Source organism: Temnothorax americanus, unplaced genomic scaffold (assembly GCF_048541705.1).
Source record: "Temnothorax americanus isolate GAGA-0224 unplaced genomic scaffold, ASM4854170v1 Scaffold9, whole genome shotgun sequence".
NCBI lineage: Eukaryota > Metazoa > Arthropoda > Insecta > Hymenoptera > Formicidae > Temnothorax > Temnothorax americanus.
This window is the reverse complement of record NW_027509812.1, coordinates 480,226-501,861: the sequence shown is the minus strand read 5'-3', so window position 1 is coordinate 501,861 and position 21,636 is coordinate 480,226. Positions and strand designations below refer to the sequence as shown.

The following is a 21,636-nucleotide window of genomic DNA, read 5'->3' as shown; positions in this document are numbered from 1 at the left end:
CTTCCCGAATGTCACGTCGTAATCAACGATAGATTTTAGTCGGGAAAATATTCTTCGAAATTCGCAAGCTTTGTGTATATTTAAAAATATATATATTTAACACGAAAAAGAATATTATAAATAAATTTTTAAAAAGTTTCAGAATTAACCGAGTTTTTTATAAATGTAAATTGTAAATATCTACATTTTTGTGAATATATCGCCCCGTATTTCCGTCACAAAAAGACATCATGAAAATAAAATGTCTTTATTCGAGCGTAACATGCAAGCATATGGAATTCGTCAAATAGGGATGATTACGTCTGCCAGTTTAGGGGATGCCTGACGCATAAACGAAGAAACAATACTTCGGGGGTTGATAGCAGCCGACTGCGCTCTCTCTCTCGGAACTTTATAGCTACCTCGTCATTCGTGAATTTCAAAATCGCGCTCGTAAATGGACTCGTAAAGGGTTGAATGCTTTTTACTTTTTTACTTCATCGTTAACGCTAGGCGGTATTAATCGTGACAGAATGTATAATTTTACCGAGTGCCTTCAAACATGTGTATCTCACGCGTAAAGAGATTTTGATACGTAATAAGGGAGAAAATAATTGCGAATGGATAAAAAGATGGTTTTTATATTCTTATCTTATAGCTATTTTTTTATATCTATTTAAAAAGCGACAAAATTTCCGGATACAAGAATATAATTGATTAAGAGATCTGGAAAATCTGAAAAATAACGTCATATTTTAATAGAAAATTGATTAACGTTTCGTATACATGCACTTCCGATTAAGAGTCAAAAATTTGTTTCATGTTAAATCGCGAGGCCGTCATTCGCTTTGAAATATCAAAACGGGAAAATAAATCGCTCTCAACCAACATAAATCCAACCTTGTCGGATTCGACGATAAGCACGATGGATCAAATTTAAGATAAATTTATCGTTGCTTCAAAAATTCCATAACAAACGATACCGCGATTTTTCTCACCCTTGTTTTTCGCGGGTCATCTTCGGCGCGGGATATCACGGATCCAAACATCTGCATAGACTCTCCGGTATAAGTACCGGCGGGGTATTCGCGAACGAAGATACATCGCTTCGATGGGAAACGACGCGACGGGGGGGATATTTCGCCGACTCGCCGCCCGGCGAAGTTCATCCGGCTAACGCGAGTTCGCGAATTCTCCGGGCCGGAGAGAGTCGGCGATTTTTCATCGTTTCAAGTTTCGCCGACGTTTTTCATCGCTTTCGGACGATCTTCTCCCACTATACCTATACACTTTCGTCGAGCTCTCCCGACGAGCTTCCTAAATCACGCGCGCGCGCAACACAGCTCGCGATAAGAGACACGGCTCCCGGGATTAGAGAGGCCAGTCAGGCACTCGCGATAAAAAAAGTTCTGTCAGAAACTGTATCCATTGTCCATGGCAAGCCCGATGGGGAGTTATCAACATAAAAATCGGTGAGTTTATTTTAAGTATAGGAAAGTTTCCTATTAATATTGTTCCTTTATTGTTTGTATAAGCGAAGAAGGATTGCGCGCTCAGCAATGTTAACTTTTATAAAAATGCTACATGTAATGTTATATCGTAATGATTGATTGAACGATAATAAGGATGTATAGGAATATTTCGAGCAGCACAAATAAAATCTTCTATCTTCAGTTTCCATGTCGGTGCGTCTGATAAGAAAATTGTGGGATCCGCTCACAAAAGAGACGCAGACTTTTATCCGAATCAGTATCGCGCGGGTGCGCGTCGAGGGAAAATTTCGATTTTCCACTTGGGTTTAAAAAGGCGGTTGGAACACTTTCGCAAGCCGGTCCAGCAACGTTTTATTAGCGTTCCTCGAGACGACGAAGCGGAATTAGCTCTTACTCGTCCGCCACTTTCTCCGGATAATCCGATAACAGTCGTAAATAAACAGCGGCGAGATGTAAATGGTAACGTTTACATCTTAAAATGATGTTATCGGATTTTCCAATACCGCAGAGATTTTGACGATATTAATAGAGTTTATAGCGGTTTTTTTTTTACGGAATGTGGTATATTTCGCGGCTTTAAAACGAGACAAGACTAAACTAGAACTTCATTTACTTAAATTGAAGCTTACGTTTTGAAAATTAAACTTGCGTTTGTTCGGTTTATTTAAAATAACGCAAGTGTGCAAATATTTTCCACACATTTAATGTAACAGTATTCATACAGCATGTCATGTGATAACATCATTATATGCTAGTTACATATAATTTAATAGAATTATATCTCCTGTAACGTACATGCATATATGCTTATTATTGATTGTGATGTAATATAACAATTGGAGTAATAACAACTTGGCAAGGGGTTCGGTATATCAGCTACCGAGCACGGATTTCTCATCCGGATAAACGGAGTTCCACTTTACCTATATAACAAGCTCTGCGAGAGCTCGCCGAAGATCCCGGAGGTGTAACTCTTCGAAAGAGCAGGATGAACCGAAGTTGAAAGCGGGTGGGTATTCCGCGAGACGCACGTCGAGTATATAACGCAGTTTAAGCACCCGATATTTTTCTTTCGCGATGCAACTTCGCGCGCCGCGGAAACTAGCCGATCGTTCTCCGAGAAGGGAATATGAGAGGTTTATTATCGCGCGATTTTCTCTGTAGAATTTTATTATATACGATATACTAAAAATATTGTTGTGTAGCGCGTATTAATCGCGCTTGAAATATGTTTGTTCGAGCAAAATATCTGGTCCACACGTCGCGTTTGAATTTTAAATGTATATTATTAAAACAAGCTGTGAAAGTACATAAATATACATAAGCGCGGATATTTTTTTATTCCAACGATATACAATACCGAAAGTTCTCGATGGAAACTTTCGCCAAATTGACATATTTATCTTATCAACGTCATGGGAAAAAATAAGGTCGAGCCAAAGTTATAACGTGGTTTTACGACATCGAGGTTACAACGTCAAATTCTTGCTCACTTTTACAACGTCGAGTTCTCGCGCGTCAAATTGTAATGTTATTTCGTCAAGGAATAAATATCTCGCAATTGTTGCGAAATGTTTTGTTCACACGTCGGTGAACTCACGGCGAACAAAAGGGCATCGCTCTTTGTAAGAGCGTAAAGTCGAGTGACTTCGAATACGGCGGCAATAAAAGGCGACGCTCGGTTAAAGCCGAGGTGGCGAGGTGGAGGTTTAACCACCGGTAAAAATGCGCCGCGTTCTATTTTCCTTTAAATTCCGTGCGGATTTCGCGTCCCGCCGTGCGAAATCCCCCGCGCCGGTACTTAAAACTGTCGAAACTTAAGCGCAATATCACCGCGACCGCGTTTGACTTACGATTGCGACTCTATTGCGGCAGCCGGGGCTTATCCGGCGCGATTCCCGGGTCGCGGTGAAACGCTCCGTCCGCGTTTCCGCGTTGCGGAAAATCTCGTCGCGCCGCGCCGCGACACGTCGCGCGATTCCGACACACGATTCGCGGATAAGTCGGAAAGTAAATATATAAACGAATAACGCCGATCGTATAGATAATTGAATAAACGATGCTCGTTAATAAAACTATCACTTCGCGCATTATTGCAATGCGCTACAATGTATGAACTCCATTAATTATTAATGTATACACGAAATATTTATCGAGCAATTATATATTAATAAAATCAATGCGTCCAGCACGTTCAATTTAACCAATAAATTTCTACGTACATACATACCCAAATTTTACGCCTTTTAAATGCAATAATGCAATATGCATTATGTGTATAAGAATATTATATCTATTATTATGCCATGCATAATAAGCTTTATTATTTGATATGAGTAGGGTCTGTACTTTGATTTGAATATAGATCCGAAATCTTAACTCCACGTATTCAGCGAATTCGAAGAGATGTGCAATTTGGTTTGAGAGAATTTCACTATAGCTTAGTTTGTGTGGCACGCGTTTTTCTATACAGCGATAAGACTGTATCACTAATTTAAAGTAAAAAGAACACGTGTTTTTATTTATTTTTATGAATCGTTTTTCTTCCCGACGCGATGTATTAAAGAACCGATCGCATTTTTCGTAATTAAAGCGACGTGGAAAATTAAACGTGGGCCGACGCAATAATACTCGCAAGCCCCGAGACGTATTACCCGCGCTTTATTTCGGGGGAAATTTCGTGTTCCACACCGCGAATGATGGTGAAACGCCATTTGTTCTTTCCCACTAAAAAATACCCCGAAGCTCTCACGACGAAGGGTCGAAAAATTGCCGGGCCGATCGCGCGCTCTTTTTAATAGATTAACCGTCCGGTTGTTTGCACGGCTGCTCCATCGTTTTCTGATAACCGAGATACGCGTATCACGCTGCTTTACATTCTCGAGATTCAACACCACGCGTTATTTCTACGTAAAATCACAGAGACTTATTAGGAATTTTTCAAAGTTTTTTAAACAATTTTTTAAATATATTAATCTTATTAAAGAACTTATTTTTTTATCAATTTATTTATATTAATAACTATCTCTCTCTCTCTCTCTCTCTCTCTCTCTCTCTTTCCCTCTTTCGTCTCAAAAGAAATCAAAAAGCTTACTTTACAATTTAATTATTAACTCAACACTTAATTAACGCTTATTATTCTTTGCTAACTTCGTCTCTAATTCTGAAAAAGCTTACTCTGCAAATTAATTATTAACCTGACACTTAACGTTTATTACTTCCTTTGCTAATCCCGTTTCTAATTCTGAAAAACCTTACTCTGGAACTAAATTGTTATTTTAACACTTAACATTAATTACTCTTTGCTAATCCCGTTTCTAATCCTGTCTCTAGACGAAGACAAAAAAATAGTTAAACCTCGGTTAATTCTAGCTAATTCTCGCGGCTTTAAAAGGGCACGCAGCAATAAGGCAATCTGAAAAGAACGATCGGCGAATTGTCCTGAGAGAGAAGAATCTCGAGGATTATTTCCGCGACGGCAAGTAGTTTCAAGTCGAAGCCGCGTAGCGGCCAAGAAATTCCGGTATCCTCGCTCGCGAAATCCGTATAGCTTTATTACGCGGGAGCCCCGACGCCGGCGGAATATTCGCCGCGCGCGTTCCCCGTTTCTCTCCGCCAGGAGAGAAACGTTTATTTTTGTTAGAAATTCAACACGGGCGCGCGCGTACTTTCTCGCCGTGGAGGGTGCAGTATTTTTGTTCTCTCCCTTGTATATATACGGGGGAGGAGAGAGAGAGAAAGAGAGATACTGCATCGAGAGAGCGGTGCGGCGCGGCTCTCGAGCGAATTTACCACGCCCGTGCGATACCGTTAAAGGCAACGCCGTTAGACGTACGTACGTACGTATAACAGCGACGGCAACAGACGTATCGCGAAACGTATATGTACGTATCGCGGCGGCAATCGCAGTCGGGCCGTCAGTAAATATGGGCCGAAGTAGATACCATTAAAACCAGACGCGATACTGCGCGAGCTGGCCCGGCCGGCTGCTGCTGCTACTGTTGCTGCTGTTGGCTCGTACTTCGAATCGTTCGTCTTAAATTGCCCCCATTAAACGCACGTACGCGCACGTAAATCCTCACGCCGCGGTGTCGGCCGCCGCCGCGATTCGATTATTCGCCCTATAATTCGGCTCGCCGCTCCTGCCTTGTGGCGTTACCCTGCTGCCGCCGTGTGTTTGTTCATTATGTTCCGTTGTCGTGACGTTGATCGATATACCGCCGCAAGATTGCACGGAGCGTTTGGGAAAGTGACGTGTGGATACTACCGTGATCACGTAAAGCGTCTCGTTAAATTAAACTTAAATGAAAATCATGGGAGTAAGGTAATTATATCGCAATTTTTTTGTGCGTAAAATTTATGAGTAATATAATAAAAATGGATACTTTTATAGAGTTATATTGATCGAACGAAACATATACTTCTCTCTGAGAGATGAAAACTTAAAAGAGCGTGTGAATATAATTCAGAGCAAGCATTTCGATTTTTAAAAAAATTACAAGGCCAAACAATATGGTACAGACTGCGTGTGAGCATTTTCCCCTCAGTTTCAATAAAGCTGAAATTTAATAAGCAACCTAATTAAGAAACTAATTAGTCTAGCTTAAAATTAAATGGCTCGATAAAAAATTAAGATGAAGATTAATAAATTAAATAAGACTAAACCCCTCGATTAACCTTAATAAATGGAACCGTTAATCATAATTTTAATTTGACAAAATATTTAATTTTGAAAAGTTAGGCTTTCCCAATATCTTGGGAAATATAACGACGTGTCGTTATATTTTCTTGAGCCCCTTTGAGAAACATCAATGTCGATGAAATCTGTTCCAAATTGCCCCGAAAGTTTTGCACGTAAAAAGAAGATGCCAAACTTTTTCGTGATTCATTTCGAATCGCATTTCATTCCAAGTTTCGTGTCATTGTTATGAGAATGTTCTTTGTTGTAAGATTGATAGACGATGATGAGAGCCGAGACAGAAATTGCCGTTAGATACTTTTACGTCTCTCTTTTACTTAACGGCAAAGTCTTGCCCGCGATCCGATTCGACAGACCTATCATCAATCTTAAATGATTACTGCCTCATCAGCTGATTCGATTAAATCTTTCTCCTCTCTCTCATCCAATTTGATAAGTTTTTATTTCTATTATCGAAGTGGAACAAAAAAAAAGTTCGATATGACACATCATAAGTCAAACTTTGCGATTAGCAATAAATTATTGTATCAAAATGTACAAGAAAATATTTAATTGAATTATTTAACAAATTTTTCTTTATTTGTCTTGAAAATTTCTATTTTATCTCGTTCTAAAATTTTATTAAACGAAAATGAGAAAGCAACACTGTGTTTGGAAGAAAAATGTTTGCAATAATCATACAAAATAATTAAAGATGATTCTAACATGTCTTTATAATTTATATATATATATATGTTATATATAAGTCTTTATTTATATATATTAAATCTTTTATTTATATATATATATTGAAACTCTCATTCTCGATACACTGCTTGTATGCTCTCTAAAGGAACATTTCTCTTGTATTCTCGTCCGCGATACAATCCGACTGATCGATATCGTTGCGCATTGTGTTTCAGGGAGCCCAACTGCAAGCTGAGATCTCTGAACGTATCCAAATGTCTTCTGGGCGGCTTGGATGCCGGCTGTTTAGGCGAGACCATAAGGAAGGCTCGCAATTTGGATGCCTTGAGGGCCGCTGGAGCGTCGAGGCCGGCCGATGTGATGCCCCTGGTGCTGGCCCTGACGGAAGCGCCCTGTCTCCAGCTGCTGGATCTGTCTAGTCCCCGACTGGCCCTGGACGATCATCCTTCGAGGCTGTTGTGCCACGCTCTGGCCAGGAACACGACCCTTAAGCTGCTCAGTCTGGAGGGATGGACTTTCCGGATAGAGGTAAGTGAGACATCCCGTTGTTATTCACGTGGTTTGTTAGTTACGCTTTAGTGTGTTTTATTTGCCATCTCAATGGAAAGGATGTGTAACAATAAGTAAACAAAAAAAAGAGTAAAAGAAGAATTTAAACTCTTATAAAGCGGCAAAGGGCTTAAGTCTTTTGTTGTTCGAAGCTTTCTTCTTGAATCTCTTCAAACGGTAGTTTCGAGAAATCATCGACTCAAGATATATCGATGAAGTTCAAAATATACGATAAAATTTAATAAACATATTCGTCATATTAAAAAAAAAACCATTGTTGATAGAATTTAAAAATTGGACAAGCTCTTTCAAGATTGTTTGTCGTAATGAGCAGGGGAATCCGCGTTCGTTAACAATTAAACTTCCTGCGCTTTACAAAGGAAAATTTCAATGCAAGTTTCGTTATTACATGCCGTGAATAAACATCACGTACATAGTAGGCGACGAAACGTCTAGCTCACGTCGCAACGTCATCTATTTTCGTATATTTTCGCGTGCGAGGAAGAGCAGAGCTCGCGAAGGCGAGATAAGGATAAATTAGAAGGAGCGGAAATTATTTGCTCTTCCGTGCGGGCGTGCAATACGGAAAAGTGCCAGACGCGGTAATGTTCCGCTACACCTCCGCAACCGCAGACACTCACAATAGCACAACCGAAAATGGAGGAGGGACCGAACGACCAACTATATAAAAGTCTCGATAACAATACCTGAAAATTCCCCGTTCGTGCTATATTGTGAAGACTCTCGTCCCCAGGATCATACACATAAGTTAGCAATGCAAAAATCGCTAATTGAACATTAATCTTTTCTTAAAAAATTCGACGACTCGTGAGATAGAGGAATATATTTAAATAAAAATATATTCAAGAATTAGTTAATTTAACTAATGTTTAGTTATACACTGTTTAAACCAACTAATGTTTAGTTATATTTTAGTTGGATGAAACACATTTTGCGTTTTTGCAAAATTGCATTTTAAATTATCTACTTTGCGTCGCATGTTGATATCATTCGGCCCATATCGAGTGTCCTTCATTCTACCAACAAGTGATGACACTCTCGAACTATATTATTCGATAATCGTAAACGATGAAAACGATGATGAGGAGATCGCGCGACATTTCGACCCAACTGGTGCATCCGGCGTTGCAATCTTCGCGTTCGATAAACGCCTCTTATTATACGAACTACATACGCTTGCACTCTCGGCCCCATGGTAGTAACGATAATAATTAATATTTACCGAGACCGAGAGAAGCGACCTGATCCTGGTAAATATTAATAATTATTAAATAACGTTAGATTAACGTGAACGATGTCGTAAACAACGTAGCGCTCAACCGTTTTGCCGCAAAATTTCCGCAACCGTGACACGCCTCATGCTCTGCTCACTTGATACGCAATATTCTATAGCCTCCCCGTGGGAAATGGGAAATAATCTCAAAGCGTCGCTCTTTGATTTCGATAAGCTTAGCGATCGTAGTAAGACGCGAATTATTTTATGCTAGGATTTTTAGATAAGTTTTCTTTGTTTTTTAAATCTTGTTTTTGTTTATGTGTGTGTAAATTTATTCAATTCTTTTTTATTATTATTTATTATTTGGTTATATTACATATACGTTTTGCCTAATAATATTTGACTGGATTAACTGAGTTCCGATCGATAAGACTGACTTAAGGGAACATTTTTTATTATTTTTTAAGTAGAATACACATCTGATTTTAATTTTTATGTGACATTTAAAGATATTTTAAATATATGGTATACAAAACATCCTTGTAATAGATGACAAAAATGTAAGAGAATACATGTAGGTATGCAGATAATATAAACTATAATAATATAATTATTAAAAAAAAATATTTTAAACGTTTTAGCAGCAATCATATGTTATAGTGTTTATGCTATAATTAAACGGATAAATTAAGACTACCTTTTTAATTTATGAATAATATCGACAAAATATATAAGTTGTTTAATTTATCGGGCTTTGTTAAAGGCGCTTTTGGTCAGAGGTACGCCTGAACTTTGTAAAAGACGAGTTTATTTCCGTTATAGTCGCGTCCAAATAACTATCTCGCGTAATCTATAAAGGGATGCAGAAGGAATCGCTCTCATCGGGAAACTGCATTATCGTTTCGATACGAAGTTCTCTAGTTAGATTCGCGAGTCAATATTGTTTCCATTTCGTTAAGCTTTGAGACGTCGGTAAAAGTCGGGTTGAAGAGAGAAGCGTAAGAAAGAGAGATAGATGGGTAGATAGATAGTTAGCTAGACGGATAGAGGAAGAGAGAGAGAGAGAGAGAGAGAGAGAGAGAGAGAGAGAGAGAGAGAGCACGCTTTAGAATTTACAGGGAGAGGTCGGTTCTACGGTATGCGTTTGGAATCTGCAAGACTGCACCCTCGGGGTGTATCCTCGGGCTTTCGAAGAAGTTATCGAACGCTTCGAGAGATCGGCGAAAAAAATCAACGAGGGCGGCCTTTGGTCTGCCAACAGTACAACTTCGTATTCCCGTAGCAAAAGGGAATCGACTGGAACTCCGCGGTTTTCCATCGAGTGTCCGATCTGTCTGCTCTTTCGAACCCGGAAATTGCCGGGTAAAACATTTCTGTAGCTTTTAACCTGGTAAAACTAACTTTTTTGACCGACACTGTCGCGAGATCAAAGTAGCGTAGCGTGTCATGACCGCGAAATCCGCGAAGAACTTTTCGAGATACGTTTTTGACGTTTCTCGCATATGTACTGAGAAATTTTTAACTGTGACTTACAAGCTGCATTTTACGATTAACAAATATTAATTTAATATTTTATAACTTTAATACACAATATGTACTACTTCTGGGAAAAAAAACTATAATATTGAAGTTATGAAATGAGATAAGATAAACGCAAGTTAGAATTCTTCTTCAAGTAAAATTTTTCTCTACATTTTTCCTCTTACATTTTAAATTAAGATTATATTCAAGACTGTAAGATAATTGCCTGAGACAAAGAATAATCGATAAAAATATACTTCCCTTTAACAGTAATCTAATAGAAGAACTTATTGCTGCCTAAATAATAATTCAAGGGGAAACATATTCCTTCCGCGCGAAGGATTAAAAACTTGAAGAACTTACTAACAACATTTATTGCTCGGGACAGCGCATATATTTATCGCCATTTATTTACCCGGCGAATATTGTTTACAAGCCGCGAGAGTTCCCGCCGAGCGCCTGGCCGCAATTAAAGACTTTCAAAGTACATGCTAACGAGCGCGGTCGCTTCCGTCCGTCCGTCTTGCGGCGTAACAACCTAGTGCGTTTAATCGCTCGACGTTTAATCACATTCATAAACGACGAAATTTTGAAGCGTGCTGCCCTCCGTACCCTGTAGAGCGGCTGAGGATACTGAAAATACCAGGAGAAACCGTTTTCAATTTTAACTTAAGATATATATTTCGCTGCATACGCCGAACGCGCGATTTATGAAACAAATTCCCATTACAATCTTTTTTATCGCGATATTAAATATCGGAAGAGAAAAGGTCGACGACCAATAACGAATAAAGTGTCCAAAGATTGTCCAATAGTCAACTAAGAACAATATGTATATTCTAATTCTCATATTATATTTATATTTATATTGCTGGCTAATTGTAAGTTGAAACGTCCAGTGCTTTTTATCTTAATTTTGTAAATAAATTTGCGTTTTATTTTTAATCGATACCTCATTGTGTGATCGTTATCGGATCTTTTCTCTTAAGTTTTACATCAAGAGTTTGAGTCTTTCCTACATCGGATGTTAATTATCTTTTATCCTGAAGTTCTATGAACATAATGAAATTCCTTAAAATCTCACGCAAACGTCAAAAACATTGAATTTCTCCAAATCTGGACTATAATTTTAATTAAAAGGAAGTAATCAATGTATTAAAGAGATTATTGTCGTGGTTATTTTCCTCTCATTTACGGCGACAATATCACGGCTTTCAAATTTGAATACGAGCCACTTTGCGCCCCATATTATACACGAGATAGCCTTTTTAGTCTGCTATTTCGCCCTTCTGTCCGTCCCTTTACCGGAATTGCTGGCGACGAGCCATTATCTCGTCAAGATACGAGTTTTGCGCGCGACAGAGACGATCTTGCTTGTAAATGGCTTGAAATTAGGGACCAAAGGAACGGAATAAGAACGAAGAAGGACGAAAGAAGAGGAGGGACGCAGCCGCGAATAATCCCAACAGTCGCATACCCTGCGAGTGGATAATTAATTATCGGCGATTCCGGTTCGCGCTAAGAGAAGCGTGGAATAAGGGATGGCGGGGGGGCGGGCGCGCGCGCGCGCGCGAGGGGTGGCCCGCGGGATGACTCGAGTATTGTTTAGACGCTCACTAATTACGGAACAGTCAGCCTGGGAACTCGACCCGCCGGGCGGAAGCGAGGTGGTACTGGAGATACCTTCAATTTATTTTGTTCTTACGCGGCCCGGACCCCATTGTCTTGGCTCGTTTATTAACGGCGACGCCACCTTCGCGGTCTATGTTCGCGAGAGTGGATCTTTAAGAGCGTGTTTTTTTTACAGCGGGACACGGAACTTGAAAAGACATTCGTGCGCCCCCATTACTGCAGCACCCTACGGTTTCAGACAGATGTATAGTTTACAAGCCTCATTTCCTCCCTGTGCCTTTCGTGAATTTTAATTTGAATCTTGATGTAACATCCTTTTTATACTATTTTAAGATTTTAAGTTCGATATATTTTATTTATTGATCTGACATCTTAATTTCTGATTTAATACTTTCGGTAACCGAAATGTCCCTCCGGAAATAACTTATATTTTATAATAGCGAGAAAGAACTGTAGCTCATATCGACAGTATTATATGCAGGATTTATTCTGAAGCTCTCCTTCGAGGAGAGACGCGAGATATGGGCACCCCCGCGCCTGCTGCGCGAAGAGATTATTCAAATCCGAGCGTAAGACGCAATTCTCCCGCGGGATTCGAGCCTTATTCCTGGAAATCTTCGTGATAGTTTATTATTCTGTCGATGGGCGTGATTTTTTTCTTTTATCCCACAACGATGAGATCATCGAAAATGATCTAAATCTTCTATGGACACATGATTTTCACAAGTTAATCATGCGTCCAGTTAATCATGGCTTTGCGGCTTTTTGAGACGGACATAGGATGCTTTAGAACTTTTCACTTGTATTTTGACAAAGAATTTTTATGTGTCTACTTTTTTCAATTAAACTTTTAAGGTATTAATAGTTAGCAATAAGAGATTCTCTGAACTTAGTCGTGTTTGAATCAAATATCAAAGTCATTCTTTATCGTTTACGAAATTTGAATAAACTTCATCTTTTCGGAATGTTAATTAGAGATTTAATTAAAACGAATATTTAACATTGATATAAAAAATTGAAATCTCTTTGTTTATCGAGAACATTACATGCGCCGAGATTAAAGTTGCGACGTACAATACTATATGCCCAGCTATTATTCAAATGCAGCGTTGCGTGCAACTTCCCGTCCTAATTTATCGGTCGCATTATTCGTTGCAGCTCGCGTTTGCGACCTAATTATTATTACGCGCGACTGTTTTATGCGCAGCGCGAGATAAAGCCGGATTTTAATAAACGACGGCTCTTCGCACTTCATAATTACGCCCGGTTCTTACTCCGCCGGATCATCGCCGCCCCCTCCCCCCTCCCCCCCTCCAGGATTAGTTATTCAAGTGCGCGCCATTTCATTTTCTGTCGTAAACGTATTGCTCGCATTGTTCATATAGCTCTTCATTAGTTTGCTACTTTGTTCGCGCCGCGCCGACCCGATTTCTGGCCCCCGTTCCTCACCTCTTTATACCAGATGGAGCGAAAACTTTAACAAGAAAACGTGTCGCGCGCTCTTTTTGCGCATTTCCTTTTTCTCCTTCGCTGCGACTGACCGTTACGTTTAATTTAAAACTTGGAAAAACCGACGGAGAGAGCGAAACTTAAAATTACATTGTGATGAAAAGAAGATACGAAATTAATAGCTACGGCAAAAATATCGGGACTTTTACATGCGTAATTTTTTTTTTTTCGATACACGAAGAGATAATTCGATAACACGTTATGCAACGGAAGATAAAGTCTTACGACGTTATTATAGGCAGTAAAATAAATATATCATTAAATTTAGGATTGATATGTACGATCTCTCCAGGTTGTGTGAATAATTCTTGCAATAACATGGCGAGTCACTGCACAACGTACTCCAGCAAAAGAGCTCTGGTATCTCTTACATTCTTCAATACGTAGACACATTCGTCTCACTGTATCTTTTACAGGATGCTTTTAGACTTCTTCAAACTTTAACGCGCGGGTCTTTCCAGTTCTTTTCGAGTTGTTAAGATTTACAACGCTTTCGCGCAACGAGAGCTTAACAAGAAGCTCGACTTCTTATACACGCTTCATAATAATTCATACAACAGTTTACCGTCTAATAACGCGTCGTGATACGAAATTATCAATGAAAAAGAAGACAAATATTAAAAGAAAGAACGGAGAAAACGAGACGATAAATCCCGAGGAGCAGAAGAAAAGTAGCGTCGTTGCTTTGCGCAAATGTATAAGTCTCACCCGTGGTCGCGAGTCGATCGAACGTAGGTACATATTCTGCTTTGGCGAATGTTTTTATTTTACACGCGCGTAAAAATTGCGAGGCGCGAAAAAAACAAGAAGAGGAGAGCAGCTGACGCATGATTATCGTAAACCGGAATCGATTCGTCTTTATCTAGCTCCGGGTTTTCCCTCCGATTTCTAACCGTCCCAGCTTATCTCGCATTTTACACTTTTTTTCTACCTCTCGTCAAATAGGATTTCGTTCTTTTTCCTCGGACTTATTTGCAGGTTTACTCCGGTTTACTCCCTTTTTATTGCTGCTCCGAGATCGCGGGATCGCGGATAGAGAACGATCGATGATCGAGTCGATGAGAGAATGGCGCGAAAATAAATATTTGAGCTTTTAATTCTAAAAATTTATATCAATAATAATTTACTGTGCATGTATAATAGGATGAGATTTGCACGAAGTCTAAAAGAAAGAAAGAAAAATTGTATATGCAAGTATGTATACACTTAAATTTGTAGTGTCAAATTATACTCATTTTGCATCATTTTTAACAATTCCTGTAGGTCGCCCTGTTCTAACTCAATATATTGATAATTTAACTAAAACAGTGTTAATTTAACTAAACCAATGGAGTCAAAATAATACTGTTTCGTGTTGAAATAATAAATTTCGACACATATTGTAGTTAAAAATACCAAAATGTTATTTCACTCGAGGTACTGGTTCCATTCTCTAATATTTAACAGTGTACGCAAATAGTGAAATGCCTGCAGCATGGCTGTCACATTACAAAGCTTAATTGAAAGAGGTAAAAAAATATGCTTTAAAAATTTGTATCCGATCTAAAATACATAAAAATGTTCAAATATAAATCTATAAGTAAGAACACATACATTTAAATATAAAAAAATATAAATTGTTACATAATTACGGCGATAATAAGGCACATGCATATTAAAATTTAATTTTGCCAATTTATGCGAACTCATAAAATGAGTTTTTGATGTTGAATCTTTTAATTACCGCCAGTTAACTGCTCTTTATTGTTAGAGCAAATGGTTTTTCAATTTAATTCAATACTTTTAACAACTGTACCTTTTTGCGCTCCAGTTGTAATTTTTTTTCTCGTTTTCTCCTCTTCTTCAAAATATACATTTTCAATAAAATTTCTCTCGACACAACATTATACTTTGTCGTCACGATGTACATTAATCAACATGTTCATTATCGCATAATTGAATGCTGAAATGCAGGTAACTGGAAGGGTTGCTGGAAGCCGAATTAAAGCGCCGCGGCCGTGTATCGATGAAAAATATAAATTCTCGGCTGAGATAAAAGCGCGGAAGCGACGAGGTCGAAATGGATACGGATGTGAAAACATTCGACGAGATGACATTCGGGCGATATGGTAAAACGTGACGATGAATGGAGTGTCGAAACGGCAAATGGGATTCGGCAATATCGAAACGACGAGCAGCGTATCCATTTCTAAAAACGTCCTCGCTAGGCTCTCTCGCGTGTAGAACATGTATCTATTATATCTTTTTATTTACTTGACACGCAAGACGGGAGGATATAAGTCGACTTCGGAACCGATACAGTTTTCTCGCAAACTGCAAGCACTGAAATCACATTTATATATGAGAGAAATTGATTTTTAAATATAAAGCACGTTCAAAAACATATCCCTGTTAGTCAAATTTTGTATCGAAAAAAGCGAACAACAGCGTGGAAGAAAAAAATTTTATAAATGTAGACGTATCTAAAAAAAATGTCGAAGTTGCTGCGATCATTAACGTGGCAATATGTCGCGATTTTCCGAAAACATTTCCTCTATACATATATAAAAGCAGTAGAGGAAACGGGAGAAAACTACCGACGACGACGCGTTCTTTTATCACCGCGCCATTCGGCGTGCAGCGAAGATGAGATAAAATCGCAGAAGGAGAATGCGGCATTAGTGGGTTTTTTGTTATGAAAAGTCCTCCCTATAGATTACGCATCCGACTGCATACTGCGGCGCGGTATAAGTATAATCGATTTCCGATTTTCTGCGCGACTCTCGTACACCACTTCGACTCCGGGCTATTCAATTCACGATACGGAATTACGGGGCTGCGAGATGAACCAGTGCCTTTCAATATCTCCGACACGCTTGCAAAATCGATAAAATTATACTATATGCGCGTATATATCGTTATATTGAAAATGATATAATATTTTATATAGTACAACAGCGTAATATAACAAACAATCCTTAAAATGATCATTAAGGAAGCTCCAGCCATAATGTTTGACGCGACGACAAATCGTTGCTTCAAGTAGCATTTTATCCTTTGAGCCTTGACGATTATCCATATTTACCGATATCGCCACTGTTTATACTTCGAGGTGAAATAAATCGCATGAGATTACGTAAATCTGATGGGTTGGGTACTCCTGAGTGATTCTTGTCGTAAAAATGCGGAATAAAAAGGTCATAAAGCACGACAGTAAATACTACATCGAATTAAACGTACACCATCGTTATCCCATTATCTGAAACCACTTCGGACCGATTTATTTAAATATACTGTTGATCCACTTGGTACTGGTTAACCCCCTGAATTGCATATGTTGCTAAAAACGTTTGTAAATCGGATTTACATATGTATAACATGTTATAAAATTTGATATGGATTAACATAGTGATTAAATATGAAAATTACTTTTTTAATTAACAATTCTTATACCTGCATTGCGGTTATAACATATCTGTATGGAAAATGCGTCAGAAAAGAAAGAAAAAGGATTTTGAACCTAAAATATTAATTTATTCCACATGAATATGTATATTATTTATGTTACGGAATCCAATTATAATTTTTCTCGATTTTTTTTATTATATCAGCTAGAATAATATGAAGTTTTTATGGTACTTTTAGTACAATGATTATGACGCATAATGTAGCTATTATTCGAAATGCACGTGAACAGTTTGACATTTTATTATGCATTACAATGTGCGCGAATATTAGCTAATCTACCGGAGGGGAAAAAACAAAATCGCTAGTCCAGCACGTAACACGGATTTCCGTTCGCCAAGCACCGCATAAATCCGGTAACGAGCAATGCGATTGGGGAAGGGTAGGAGGGGGTAGTAAACGGCGAATAAAGGCCAGGACGTTCACATCGACTTATTTAAATCCAATGCCGACCCGAAAGAGAATGGCAAGCCAGGGTCGCCGTTATACGGAGAGCCGCCCCCATCTTCGGTCGCTATAAAATACATTTCTGGGACGAGAGACACGGGCTTTTCCCCATTCCTCGGGCTTTCCCCCGGCGTGTCGTCGGTAATATTGCTTGCAATAAATTACGCGGTCCTCTCTCCCAACATCCCCGGCCTCTCCCCCTTCTCTTCTTCTTGGCTCTCCCGTCTCTTTTCTCCGTCGCGGAATCTGCCGCGTCTCGAATATCCTTCGGGGACGATCCCGGACGGGATCCCGGACTCCCGGCCGACATATCGCCGAAAATTTTCACATGAGAATGTCGAGTCAGCTGACATATCTGCCCCCCATCCGCCTTCGGACGTTGAGAAATCGCGCGCGCTGGAATTTTAACTCTTAAATTCGTGCACGCTCGCTTCCGAATACCCGAGCCTAATTGCATTTTTGTATACGCCGTCATATTTGCAAGGACCCTCTTTTATATCCATCGTATGAGAAATAGAAGAGAAGGGTATCTTCTTGCCTTGATACAGTGTTCTTCATATATTCTGACATGTGAATATTTTGAGGGAGAAAGGGGACCGGGATTTTAAAGAAGCGCATTGCACTGTTCTTTCATAACCATTCTATATAAATTGCAGATATTTTATCAGACTACACTGTTAAAGGTTAGAGGATGAATTTCAAAACAATACCATGAGTTAGATTTATTTTGTTATTTTTAACCACCATGTGCATCAAAAATTATTAATTTAAAACAAACTAGGATTATTTTAACTTCATTAGTTTAGTCAAATTAACATTGTTTTAGTTGAATTAACTACATATTGAGTAGGAGCAGTGGCGATACCTATGGAATAGTTAAAAATTACTCAAAATTGAGTTTAATTTAACCCTATGAATTTAACAGTGTACATGTGCCTGTATATCTATAACACTCATTCCTGGTTTTCTAATCTGAACGTTTACCTCGAAAATATCCAAAGCTTGCTCTCCCATAATAACACTTGGTCCACTTCTGTCCACAGTGATTTTTTTTTGTCATTGCGCTTTAAGTACTCTCACAACACACTCGATGCTCTTTCCGTGCGAAGTTTACTCCCAGAGTAGATATTGCCTTCTGAAATCACCCCCATAAAGAATGGCTATATCTCTGGCAACCGGACGTTATCTCGAGATTAAAAGTCTTTGTCTCGAATCACTGACCGGTACACCCACTCTATACTTATAACCGCTTACGTTCCGTTTTAAGCGCATCGTTCGCCCTTAACCGCCACGACCCACCCTTAACGCGCGTAAGCCATTCGGGAGGATGGGAACAGAACGCGCGGCGGCGGTCCGAGCGCATAATTCGCGGAATATCGCGGATAAATTGTATAACCGGAAAATCTCCCCGGCTGCTCGCTGATACCGCATAAAGGGACGGATTTAGTATAACGGGACAAGGGATGCGATTATAAACAATGCGGCCCGTCGAGGCTTTCAGTGACCACCCCCCCATACCGCTCGCCATTTCTATCGCTATTCTATATGACACAAACGAGCCTGGCTGGCGATTATCATCCCAAAGAAGCCGTCAGGAACAGAGTTATGAACCGGTCTGATCCTGGGCGAAATCGCCAGACTCTTTGAGAGGCAACAGAGGATATTGAAAACTAAAATGTCCGAGACCACCTCTAGCAGTAATATATATTTATTTTAGCATTTTTTTAATTTCTTAACATTTTCTTGTCGATATTATAATTCTGTTCTATTGTGCGTGTAATTATATTTTAGATACGGCATTTTACGCAATATTGTTACACGAGCAAACTTTTTTTAGTAGCAAAATAAGTAATCCTCGTTTCGGAATCGACGATTTGCTAAATGGTTGGAAAAAAAAACCATACTGAACTGCTGTCGCTCACATTGTCCAACCCCCTTCCGAAGCGCTAAGAGACCGAACTCGCGAAATATTACGCGAGGGAACGAGATTTAATACATCGTCGCCGTATATTAAGTTGCGGTGGCGTGGACAATGCCGGGGTCGGCGACCCATGAATGCGAGTATATCCTGATAAAATTTAAGCGTTGCGCCCGCGCAACGTTCTACGCTAGTCTCTCTTTTCCCCGACGTCTTGCCTCCTTCCACACACACGCACACATACGCAGTTGACACACGGCGTTTGCGTCTGACGCCGGTCTATAGAAAACGCAAACAAAGAAATTGATTATTTTAGCGCGACACGAAGGAGTACGGGAAATACGCAGCCGACGGAACCTCTTCGCCGTAACTTAGCTTTCGCGATAAATTCGTAGCCGAAGGCTTTTCTCATGGAAAATGAAACGCGACGTCTGGCTGTAATTTAACGTGGAAAACTAAGGTATTTCAGAAGGCAGGCTTGGAGAAGTGCGTAGCGCAAAATCCTCTTCTTTAATTAGCTTTTTGTTTTTAATAAATGTAGGAAATTACTGCAATATTCAAAAATGAAAGTTTTTATTAGAAAGAAATCAGTTCTGATTTGGCGATATGATTATAATAACGTGCTACGGTTGTATTGCTTTGTAATTTGTACATGATATAAAATAGTAAAATAAATACAAAAATTAAAAAGCTATAGCTTTAAAAATATTTTCGCGCATATATCATTATAGCCTTAAAAGGATGATAATAATTAAAACAATTGAATGTTAAATGAATGAATAAAAAGACAGCAGCTAAATAATCGAAATTATGCTATATATATTATTTGACGAAACAATAATCGAGTTTTTTACCGTACGCTGAAATGGAAAAAAAAACAAATATATATTCCTCCGTCAGTGACAAATGCAAATTTGTTGCGCGACGAACGGAGAGGGCTGGGATATTCAACGAATAATACGTCAACGTTATACGCGGCTCATTGGAAAAAGAGTCGTGAGAAATCCCGCCGGGATTGTAAAATAATTCATAATTGGAGAAGGGAAAAGAGAGGTTATACGACGCCCGCGTGCCACGCTTCGCAATTAGCGGGAATCAATTTGCGTCGGAAACTATTAAACATCGCTTCCTTCCGTCCTAATTTACCGGCATTATATATTCGCCACCCTCCCCACTGGCCCCGAAGACACGCCAGGCATTGTGCCGCATAAAATGCCGGCGGCGCGAATAACATAAATTACGGAGTCGACACGTGTCGCCGATAATCAACAAGCCGACAAGTATAACACGCGCGGCACATTCGTAATTAACGAATGTAATTATCAGTTTGTATATAGAAACGATTCGATTTTGCGCGGCCGAATTACGTGAGCGAACGAAACGCGTTCTCATCGCTAACCGAGATCAATTCTCTCAATATTTTCAGGCATGCCTTTCGAATATAAAATGAATATTAAATGTCTTTGATAACGAAGGTTATAAACATCGAAACATTTCATAGTAAATTAATTGAAAAATTTTGTATTTTATTACATCAAATCTCTCCTCTCATTTTAAAAAGTTAAATGTTTGTATAATATTTCACGAATTCTCTTCATTTATCGTTATATACGTGCTTTTAGGATGCAAAAATGCGCATAATCATACGCGATTTTATTTTGACATTTTTAATATAAAATGTTATGTGAATTGGAGACTCAATAATTCGACGAATTAAATTAACTCTTCGAGAGAGTTTGGCGAATCGTTTTTGTAAGTTTATACGCGATTATTAATGACACTGCCCAACTTCTCGGTATATTATAAGTACGGACGCATCGGATTTGAATAGTTCATTTACTTACGTCGTAAGTCGATCGATGCTAAACTCGGTTTTGCCAACAAGCGATGAACTTTATTCGTAATCGGATCGAACGCTGATGGCGAAGGTTCGTATATAGAAGTATAGATTACTAGTATAGACTAGTTTCCTTTTTTTAGTCTAGATCTCTTCTCTAAATCCTCTTTGTTCTTACTTTTTTCTTCGCAGACAATTTTTTTCTACTTTAAGAGTTATATTTTTCTCTCTTAAATTTATGTATATAGAGATATATATCTATTTTACCCGCGCATCGCGCGGATGTACACCCTCCGCTAACCCGTTATTTTTAATTTACATTATTTTTATTTGTATTTTATTATATTTATTTATTAATAATTTTATTACATTTATTTACTATCAATTAAATTTTATTATTTAAAACGAAATTAGCTTCCACCCTCCAGAATGGAATATATACACGGAGAGAATTTTTTGTTATATTTTACCTTTAAATTTACTACAAACTTGGGACAACTTGGCAACCAAGGAATTTTTTAAATATCTTACAAACATTTTACAAACAACGTGATAAAAATTACCAAGCAGATTGGTAAATTTTGAAAAATTTTTGAAATTTTCTAGAAAAAGATTTTAATAAAATTAATCAAACATTTTATATTTTAATGTAATAAATATTAATATTTTTTATTGGATATTAAT

At 38.6% G+C, this 21,636-nt stretch overlaps 1 protein-coding gene across 3 annotated transcripts in view; it reads left to right on the top strand.

The window, feature by feature from the left end:
• Positions 1-21,636, top strand: part of LOC143908099 (uncharacterized) — a 215,267-nt gene that overhangs the window by 183,526 nt on the left and 10,105 nt on the right. For all 3 annotated transcript variants that reach the window (XM_077425410.1, XM_077425409.1, XM_077425411.1), the window contains one exon: positions 7,074-7,386. In XM_077425410.1, coding sequence (XP_077281536.1) covers positions 7,074-7,386 — 313 coding nt within the window. The remainder of the gene's footprint in view (positions 1-7,073; positions 7,387-21,636) is intronic.